At 38.3% G+C, this 11528-nt stretch overlaps 1 protein-coding gene across 1 annotated transcript in view; it reads right to left on the bottom strand.

The window, feature by feature from the left end:
* The window catches only part of DOCK3 (dedicator of cytokinesis 3), a 716589-nt gene that overhangs the window by 289302 nt on the left and 415759 nt on the right, over nt 1–11528 (bottom strand). Inside the window, exon 9 of the mRNA XM_006873644.1 lies at nt 6043–6151. Coding sequence (XP_006873706.1) covers nt 6043–6151 — 109 coding nt within the window. The remainder of the gene's footprint in view (nt 1–6042; nt 6152–11528) is intronic.

An 11528-nucleotide genomic window follows, 5' to 3' on the forward strand; every position in this document is an offset into this window, starting at 1 on the left:
CAAGTGGGATCCATAACAAGTATGAAGGAATGATTAAATATTAAAAATAAAAATTAATGTAAACCTACCACATAAATAAAACAGAGGAAAGTAAGTACACGATTATATCAATTGATGCAGAAAAGGCATTTGACAAGATCCAACATCCACTACTGATAAAAACACTCAACAAAATAGGAATAAAAGGAAATTTCCTCAAAATAATTAAGTCATACATGCCTGAACATAATCTACAGATATAAAGCAATCCTAATCCAGATTCTAACATTATTCTTTAAAGATGTGGAACACTTGATCATTAACTTCATATGGAAAGAAGAGAGACCTTGGATAATCAAAGCATTACATAAGAAGAACAATGTTGAAGGCTTTTCACTTACAGATCTTAAAATTTACAATACAGCCACAGCTGTCAAAACAGCCTGGTACTGGTACAACAAAAAATACATTGATCAACTGAGAACCCAGAAGTAAATTCATTCATATACAGTCAGTTGATCTTTGACAAAGGGCCAAAACACATTAAATGGGGGAAGTGATAGTCTCTTCAACAAATGCTGCTGGCAAAACTGGAAATCCATTTACAGAAAAATGAAACAATACCCGTATCTCACACCATATACAAAACCAAACTAAATGTGGATTATATATCTAAATGTAAAACCTAGGACCATAAAGATCAACAATGAAAAAATTAAGATATATTTAGGGGTTCTGATACATGGCATAAGTACACTATCAAACATAACTAAAACCACACAAACAGGAAAATACAAAATAGATGACTGGGACATCCTAAAACTTAGATATATACTGTGCATCAAATATTTTACCAAAAGAGTCAAAAGACAGTCCATATACTGGGAAAAAGTTTTTGCAATGACTTATCAGACAAGTAACTAATCAATATATTTACAGAAAATTACAAAACCTCTGTAAGAAAAAGACAAAAAAAAAAAAATTATAAAATGGGCACAGGACATGAACAGACACTTCACCAAAGACTACATTCACGCACCCAGCAAAAATATGAAGAAATGTTCATAACCATTATTCATTTTGTTGTTGTTAGGTGCCATTGAGTCGGTACTGACTCATAGCGACCTATGCACAACAGAACGGAACACTGCCGATCCTGGGCCAACCTCGCAATTGTTGACAGGCTTGAGACCACTGATGCTGACATTTTGCCAATCCATCTCGCTGGGAGTCTTCCTCTTTTTCTCTCTGAGGCTCTCCACCTTAGCAAACATGATATCCTTCTTCAGCGACTGGTCCCTCCAGACAATATGTCCTAAGTATGAGAGATGAAGTTTGTCCATCCTGGCTTCCAAGGAGCACTCTGGCAGCACTTCTTCCAACATGGATCTGTTGGTTCTTTTGGAAGCCCATGGCACTTTCAATATTCTCCTCCAACACCATAACACAAAAGCATCAATTCTTCTACGGTCTTCCTTATTCACTGTCCAGCTTTCACATGCATATGAGGTTATTGAAAATACCATGGCTTGGGTCCGGTGTACCTTAGTCCTCAAGCTGACATTTTTGCTCTTCAACACTTTAAAAAGGTCTTGTGCAGCAGATTTGCCTAATGAAATACGTCATTTGATTTCTTGACTGCTGCTTCTGTGAGTGTTCAACTATTAACATTTTGTTAAGTGCCATTGAGTCAACCCTGCATAGGGTTTCTGAGGATCAGCTGGTGGGTTTGAACCAACCTTGAGGCTCAAACTGACCTTGCAGTACAGCGCATTTCCTGCAGTACCACATTAACCATTTTTGTTGTTGTTAAATTCCATCTAAACAACAATGAGATATCATCTCACCTCAGCATTACTAGAAAAGTTCAAGAAAACATAACAAAAAATGCTGGTGAGGGACCCTCCTACATTGTTGGTAGGACTATAAAATGGTGCAACCACTATGGAAAATAATACGATGCTACCTAAAAATTTATAAATAGAAATACCACATGACTCAGCATTCCCTCTACTTGGTATATATTCACAAGAAATAACGGCCAGGACAAATAAAAATATGCACACTGATGTTCACTGCAGTACTATTCACAATAGCAAAAAGATGGAGACAGCCTAAAAGGCCATCAATGGAAGAATGGATAAACAAACTTTGGTACATATACACAAGGGAATACTACACAACATCGAAAAATAACAGTAAATCAGTGAAACATGTCATAATACGGATGAACCTAGAGGATATTATGCTGAGTGAAATTAGTCAATCACAAAAGGACAAATATTGTAGGAGACCACTATTGTAAAAATTCAAGAAAAAAATTTCATGCTAAAAGAAATATTCTTTGATGGTTACTAGGGGTGAGAAGGAAGGGAGAATAATAATTCACTGGATAGAAGGTAGACATATGTCAAGTTGGGTAACAAGAAAGACAATATGTAACAAGAGGGGAGCTATAGCAGAATGATGAGGACAGGTGAAGATATAGGGAAGAATGCAAGCGTTAAAGGGAATAGTGGTAAATACTTTTATCTATACAACCTTGCAGGCAGTCCTGATGTGGTGCTGTAGGTTAATGTGCCAGACTGCAAAGCTGTTTGAATGGCAAGGATGGCAGTTCAAATTCACCAGCCACTCCTCAGAAACCCTATACAGGGTCGCTATGGGTTGGAACCAACTCAGTGGCACTTAACAACAACAACATGCAACCTTGCAGCAACCGTGTTCTGAAGGTAGATACATGGACAGATATACAGGCTGAACAGGTATGGGAAGAAGAGTGGGAATATACGCACAGAAACCTAAGGTTTGACAGAGGATATTTGTAACTTTGTTGCAAACACACCTGTGAACACGGTACAAAATGATGAAAACTTCTTAGGCTTTACCAAACACCTGAGGCAACAAGTTCCTAGGTCTGAGGGCTCAGGATCATAGTCTCAGGGGCATCACAGTCAACTGGCATAATTTAGTCCACAAAGGCAATGTTCTACATTCTACTTTGTTGAGTTGTTGTTGTTGAGTCCTGTAGAGTCAGTTCTGATCAACAGTGACCCTGTAGAGGGTTTCTGAGGAGCAGCTGGTGAGCTTGAACCACCGACCCTGCGATTCAAACCAATTTTTTAGTACAGCACATTAACCTACAGTGCCATACCAGGAGTGAAATACCTACCGGAACAGCAACTGGAATCTTGAAAACCCACTCCAAATACCTTGGAGTGGGTTTTCCAAGGTACAACTAATGGTTTCTCCATGGGTAGAATTCAGAACAGTGATGAAAACTTAAGATGGTTCACATCAACTAAACGAATGGATCAATGGAACATGTTCACATTTGTTGCCATAATTCTGAGACCAGAAGTAGATGGTACCTGGCTACCACTACCAACTGCTGTGAAAGGGATCACATTAGAAGGTCCTGGATAAGAGTGGGGAAAAATGTGGAACAAAACTCAAATTATAAAAAAAATACCTCACTTATTGGTCAGAAAGACTGGAGGAATTTGAAACTATGGTACTTGGTCACCCTGCAGTTCTGGAAAAGAATTCACCCTCGGGGCCTAAACTTCAACCAAGTGGTAGATAGGTATATGGGGGTGGGTGGGGGACAACAACATTCAAGATCAAAAGGGAAACATTTGCCTAAGGACAAAGTTCCTTAAGGTATGGCAAGAAAGGTGGAATGGAAATAAGAACCACAGGGAGGAAGTAGGTTAATTTGTTTGATAGAGGGAACTGTAATCATTAAGATATGAAACAAAGTATATGATTTGTTAAATATAAAACTGAGAATCTGCTTTATAAACCTTCACTCAATTCATAGTATATAAACATTTTAAACACACACACTATTTGATTAAAAAGACACTTATTCAAAGAGTTCTGTTGATGATAAGCAACAATTAAACCAATTGCTTTGTGTGAGTAACTATGTGCTCCTGATGTAAAGCACCCCTACCCTTCAGTGGTTTCTAAAACTGTTTTGAGAGAATAATATATGACCACTGTACTATCTAGCAATAATGAAAGCATTCCTCTCTGGTAACAGGAGCTCAATGCCCTAAATTTTTTCAGTTTATATAACTGAATTAATCCTAATGGAAAGAAAGATTATTTATATATTTTAGATCAAGATATAAAACTCTGCTCACTAGATAACTATTAACTAAGCAAACTAGATAATATTTCCAGCTAAGGACCTTATAATTTCCCTATTTGAATAAGAAGGTGACATAATTCTCTAATATCCAGGAATTTTGAAATGTTCAAAAATTTTTCAGAAAAGCTAAAGAATTTTGTTTTTATCTCTCTTCTTTAAAAAATGCTTCATAGTTTCTTGATGCTAAATCATAAAAATAAATTGAGCAATATAACAATTGAACAACTGATACACTGAAGATCCCCAGAACAGTGGGGTGGTTCTATGGGGTATTGATATTCTCAGTTCAACTGCTGTTGTTGTTAAGTGCTGATGAGTCTGTTCTTTTACAAAACTATAAATATTTGGGGAGCACAGCAACTTGGCTTTCTCCCAAGGGGCAGCTGGTGGACTCAAACTGCTGACCTTGTGGTTCACAGTCCAGGGCTTATCATATGGCAACCACCACACTCAGTTCAATAAGCACAATAAAATATGTACGGAGCATAAGTACTATATGAGATTCTACAGTAAGAAGACATAGTCCATACACTCAAGATGGCAAAGCATTGCACTCTAGTTTTCAAATTACAACCCATGGACTTTTGAGGGTTCCACAGGTGGGGAAGAGGGGTATAGTGACATTCCTGTTAGCTTCTTACCCACTTCAGCTGTGGAGTATTTATTACCTGTTTCATATACCAGATTTTCTCATAAAATTTAGCTTGAAGAACGGATCCCTTTATACATTCACATAATAAATAAGTTTATAAATCACTGGCCTGGTCTGCAGTTCTGTTTGCATGTAGCAGCTTTGGCTGCTGTCACCACCTCTAACACATTCTCTACCAGTTTTCCCAAGGGCCCACACTGACAGTCACTGATGACAAGGTAAACCCTGATCAATAGATTGTATCATTTTATTTCTACCACAATGTGAAGTATGGGGCTTTACCTGTTGTTTTTTTGTTTGTTTCCTTTTCTTTTGAAAATAGAAACAATCAGAGGAAATGTGGAATATGGTATGCTTGCTTTGTTCTTCCATTTTTAATTTTCCAACGTGTAACATATCATTGCAAACAATCAATCAGCTTTTCTCAAATTTTAAGTAAAATGAAAACAAACTACACCTCTAAAAAACAAAACATACACAAACACTCTTAACACAGAAGATCCAAAGCAAAATAAAAAGAATCCAATATTTATTTTCATACTGTTCCACCTAGAAGACAAACAGAGAGTAATGTATAGACTCCCTAAAATTGCACATTGGTTACAAAGGTCATTCCATCCCCATCACAGCTTGATGGCCTCTGGAAGAAGGGAAGCCTAAGTCTCATGGATTTCTGAATTTGAAAGAGAGAAGACTATTATGACTGCTTAGGCCGAAGGCCCTTACCACATGGTCTACTGCATGTGGGACACTTCTCCTGCTTCCCCTCCAACTGGAATGATGGCATAGGCAGGACAGCCATGTCCTCTGCTCATAAGATGCTCTGTTCTTCATAGGAATGCAATGGCATTGAGAGTGAAATGCCTTCAGAAAGGAAGAAGTGCTATAAGTCTAAGTTCCTGCAAATCCTTTCTCTCATATTCAACAAGTTAGGCCTAGGACTTTCTGTGCTCTGGGGCTGGCCTTCTCTCTTGCATTTACTTTGCTTTATGTATTCTTTTCATTCTGAGGTACAACAAGCTAAGATTTTTACATGAGCTTCCATAAAGAAAAATAACAATGAGGTCTTCATATGGTATGGCTTTTCATGACTTCAAGCTACACTGGGAGTTTGGTACCAAATTCCTAGCTAATAAAAGGTTACTATGTTTTATTTTGACTCATCTGTGCATCTATCTTCTTTGAGGACTAGAGATGCTCGTGACCCAGGCCAAAGTATTCTAATAGAGTCAGAATACCCAGTAACTCTTACCTTATTTGCTTGCCTTCTCTCATATCATACAAGGAAAAGAAGACATCAGTATCTTCCCCAATGGTATTGTAGGTAAAACTTTTCAGGCTGAGGAAGAAGTGATGTGGCACTGGCATCCGACAGGTTTCTCCATGCCGTGGTCGCATTGTATCTACCTAATGATAAAGGCAAAAACAGCGATTTCTGTTTCTTATTCGTTACACTAATTATAAATAAGATGAAAACTAAGTGACTATCTCTCTTCATAGTGCTGAAGGGGATTACTTTAGAGTGACAACAAAAGTGTGTTCTCTGCTAGTAGCAGGTGTTGTATGATAGGCTTAAGTTGAGGTGGGCAAGCATACAGCAGAGCAATTATGTGAACTGTAACTCCAATTACAGTGAATTCAGTCTCTAGGGAACCATTTTCAAAGTCATTTACTGTAGATGAAGTCATGACACTGAAGCAATTGATTTATATTGTTAAGATGATAATAGTTACCACTTCAAATAACATTCTCCATGTCTCTCAGACTTATTTTAGTCTCAGTCTACTTTCTTTCAACTGTGCTTATGTAAATTTGCACAGAAGAGTGGAGAATGGCCAAATCTGCTTGTAGTTCAGGACTCCTTAAATAAAAGGCACCACATAATCACACCCCAAAACCAAGATATTCAGTGGTGTCTATCATTTCTTGGTGCACCCATAAGTTGTGAACTCTTAAAAGAAAAACTAGAGGGAAAAGGCTAGGAGGTCTGGTCAAGTTACTTACCTGGGATGTACTTTGCTGCACACTCTGTCGACTAGATAAATGCTATGGAAAGAAAACAAAACAAAAAAATTATATTTATGTGTGGGTATATTTTTTCACTCAACTGGAGAGAAAACTAATATTTATTAAGCACCATCTATATTATTAGGCAGACTTATAGTAATACACTGTAGGATGCACACTGGATTATGAACCACAAGTTTGGAAGTTCAAATCCACCAGCTAGCTGCTCCTTGGAAACCCTATACAGGGTCGTTGGGAGTCGAAACCAACTCAATGGTACTTAACAACATGTTATTATTAGGCGGACTCATGCTATGGTACTATAGAACAAGCAGTTGACTGCTAACTGCAAGGTCGGCAGTTCAGCTGCTCCTTGGAAAACCTAGACAGGGTCGTGATGAGTCACAAATGACTTGATAGCATTTAACAACAACAAAAACATATTACCAGACAGTACACTAAACCTTTTATGTCTACTATTTGATTTAACCCCAACATCTTTGTTGTTGTTAGGTGGCATTGAGTTGGTACCAATTCATAATGACCTTATGCACAGGAGAACAAAACACTGCCCGATCCTGGGCCAACCTCACTACTGTTGTCACGCTTGAGTCCATCGATGCTGCCACTTGGCCAATCCATCTTACTGGGAGGGGGGGGGGTCTTCCTCTTTTTCTCTGACCCGCTACCTTTTGAAATTTTCTGCTCAGCTCTTGTACCTCCTCATTTCTTCCATTTGCTTTAGCATCTCTACATTGGAGAGCAAATTACAGTGCATCTTCTGACATCACTTTGACCTTTTCCTTCTTTCTTTGTCTTCTCAATGACTTTTTGCTTTCTTCATGTATGATGTTCCTCATGTCATCCCACAACTCTTCTGGTTTTCGGTCTTTAGTGTTTACTGTATCAAATCTGTTCTTCAGATGAACTCTAAATTCAGATGGGATATATTCAAGGTCATATTTTGGCTTTTGTGGACTTGTTATCATTTTCTTCAGCTTCAGTTTGAATTTTCTTATGAGTAATTGATGGTCTATTCCACAATCTGCCCCTGGCCTTGTTTTGGTTGATGATATGGAGCTTTTCCATTATCTCTTTCTGCAGGTATAGTCCATTTGATTTCTATGTATTCCATCTAGTGAGGTTCATGTGTATAGTCGTCTCTTAGACTGTCTAAAGAAGGTATTTGAAATGAACAAATCATTGGTTTTGCAGAATTCTATCATGTTATCTCCAGCATAATTTCTATCACTAAGGCCAGATTTCCCAACTATTGATGCTTCCTTTTAGTTTTCAAACTTTGCATTCTAATCACCTGTAATAATCAATACATCTTGATTGCATGTTTGATCAATTTTAGATTGAAGAAGATGGTAGAATTCTTCCATTTCATCCTCACAGGCTTTAGTGGTTGGTATGTAAATTTGAGTAACAGTGGTATTAACTGTTCTTCCCTGTAGGTTCATGGGTATTGTCCTATCACAGATAGCACTGTACATCATGACTGATCTGGATATGTTCTTTTTGACAGTGAATGCAACACCATTCCTCTTCAATTTGTCATTCCAGGCATAGTAAACCATGTAGTTGTTAGATTCAAAATGGCCAATACCAGCCCATTTCAGCTCTCTAATGCCTAAAAATATCGATGTTTTTGCATTCCATCCTAGATTCATACTTCGTACATTCCATGTTCTGATTATTAATGGATGTTTACAGCTATTTCTCTTCATTTTGAGTTGTGTCCCATCAGCAAATGAAGGTCCCAAGGGCTTTACTACCACTGGCTTTACTCCATTCACATCATCACGGTCAACTCTATTTGAGGAGGCAGCTCTTTCCCAGTCACATTTTGAGTTCCTTCCAACCTGAGGGGTTTATTTTCCAGCAATATATCTGACAGTGTTTCTCTGCTATTCATAAGGTTTTCAGTGACTAAATATTTGGAAGTAGTTCATCTCTCCTTCTTCCTAGACCATCTTCATCTGGAAGCTCATCTGAAAGCTGTTCACTGTGGGTGACTCTTACTGGTATTTAAAATACCCATGGCATAGCATCCAGAAACACAGCAACTAACAAGCCACCACAGTACGACAAACTGATAAGACAAGGGGTGGAATTTCATTTGGGCAAGTCTAAAAATGTTGATTTGGCCTGCAAATACAGTAATCTGTAAGTAAATGCATGGATAGACACATAGGCTGAAGGGGTGTACTACAATTTCCTTACTTTTGCTGCCAATACTTAATGATGAGAGTTTTTTCCTGTGCACTCCAACAATACATCATTTAAGAGTATTTTCCACATGGTGAAAACTATCAAATAGTCACCTCCTGATGTCCTTTGTTCTTATGCTTTAATCTAGGCATATTGCACTACTACCGTCCTGGGACTCTGTTTCTCCTGACAATTCTTTGCACCTACCATATGTGTCAGAATATCTTTTCTGAATAGCACATAGTAGCATTTTAAAGGAACAAAGTATTCTTCAGTGATTTCCTGAAAAGATTTTCTTGAGATTTTATTTATTAGACTGAGTAATTGATTTTCTTTAAGGGAACTTTACCACTTAATTTATAAGATGACCGAATATATGTAGAATTCTAGGTTGAAATTTATTTTCCCTCAGAATTTTTAAAGCAATACTCATTGTTGCTAGTTTCCAATATAGCTATTAGGAAGTAAAGTTCTTCTTTTTTAAAATTGTGAACTGAGTGAAGGTTTACAGACAACATCATCACGTTCACATTCAACAAATTATACATTTTGTTTCATCTCAGTGAACTGCAATACTCTCCATGCAACCAAAGCTGTCTTGCTTTCTCGCTGTGGGATACAGATATTCTCTTTCATACTCTTATAGGATTGTGGGATATATATATACACACATATATACAGTCCTGGTGTGGTGCTGTGGGATAAAGCACTGGATCACAAGGTCAGTGTGAACCACAAGATCGGTGGTTCAAACTCAACAGCTGCTCCCTAAAAATGCTATACAATAAGGTTGCTATGAGTTGGAACTGACTCAACAGCACTAAACAACAGCATATATATATATGCTGTTCCAAAGGCTGTGTTGTTTCCTTTAGCCCTTACATACCCTCTGTATCTTTACCTGTCTTCATCATTCTGCTGCCAACCTCCTTGTTCTTGAATAGTGCCTTCCCCATCACCCAAGTTAACATGTGTCTTATACCCTCTAGCCAGTGAATTACTCTCCCACCCTTGGTAACTATTAAAGAAGTTTCTTTTAGTATGAAAACCTTTTCTTGAGTTTTTATAAAAGTGTTGTTGTTGTTGTTGTTGTCAGGTGCCATAGAGTTGGAACCGACTCATAGCGACTCCATGCACAGCAGAACAAAACAATGTCCGATCCTGGGCCAACCTCACTACCGCTGCCACACTTAAGCCATCAATGATGCCACCTGGCTGATCCATCTCATTGGAGGTCTTCTTCTTTTTCTCTGACCCTCCATCTTACCCAGCATGACATCCTTCTCCAGTGACTGTTCCCTCCTGACAATATGTCCAAAGCATGCGAGACGAAGCTTAGCTCTTCTGGCCTCCAAGGAGCACTCTGGCTGCACTTCTTCCAAAACAGATCTATTGGTTCTTTTGGCAGTCCATGGCACTTTTAGTATTCTCCTCCAACGCCACAACTCAAAGACATCAATTCTTCTACGATCTTCCTTATTCACTGCCCGGCTTTCGCATCCATATGATTGAAGTTGTGAAGGACTTCGTTCTTCTTGGATCAACTATCAACACTTGCGGAAGCAGCAGTCAAGAAATCAGACGACGTATTGCATTGGGCAAATCTGCTGCACAGGAACTTTTTAAAGTGTTGAAGAGCTGAGATGTCAGCTTGAGGACTAAGGTGCGCCTGACCCAGGCCACTGTGTTTTCAATAGCCTCATATGGATGCGAAAGCTGGACAGTGAATAAGGAAGATCGTAGAATAATTGATGCCTTTACAAAAGCAGTCTCATAATAATTGCCCTTTTGTGGTTGACTTATTTCATTCAGCATGTCCTCCAGGTTCATTCACATTGTGAAATGATTCACCATTATTTCTCAACATTGCACAGTACTCCACTGTGTGTATATACCAAAGCTTGTTTATTCACTGTTCCATTGATGGGTATTTAGGCTGTCTCCATCTTTTTGCTATTGCGAATAGTACTTGATAAAAATTGGTATGCATGTATCTGTTCTTGTTCTGGTTCTTATTTCTTGAGATACATACCAAGTAGAGGGATTTCTGGGTCATAGGGCATTTGTATTTCCAACTTTCTGAGGAAGTGCCAAACCAAATTCTATTCTTAAACCAAATCTTAATATATGACCAGCTTTCTTTCTGAAAGTTTTTAAGACTTCTCTTTATTTCAGGTAAGCTGAAATGTCACAATTAATTGCCAAATATTTGGTTGTTACTGCTGTTAGGCAGTACGGAGTCAGTTCCTACTCATAGCAACCCTATGTATGCACAATTGAGTGAAACACTGCTGACCCTATGATTCTCAATTCAGTGCTGATCCTATAACTCCATACCAGGACTCAAGACTCCACCATCATTTACTGCTGTTGTATTTGAGTTCACTGTTACTGCCACTGTACCAATCCATCTCATTGGAAGTCTTTCTCTTCTTCAAGGATCCTCAGCTTTTCCAAGCATGATACCCTTCTCCAGGAACTGGTAACATGGCTAAAGAAGAGAGACAAAATCTC

This window comes from Chrysochloris asiatica, unplaced genomic scaffold, assembly GCF_000296735.1.
Source record: "Chrysochloris asiatica unplaced genomic scaffold, ChrAsi1.0 scaffold00246, whole genome shotgun sequence".
NCBI classification, from domain to species: Eukaryota; Metazoa; Chordata; class Mammalia; order Afrosoricida; family Chrysochloridae; genus Chrysochloris; species Chrysochloris asiatica.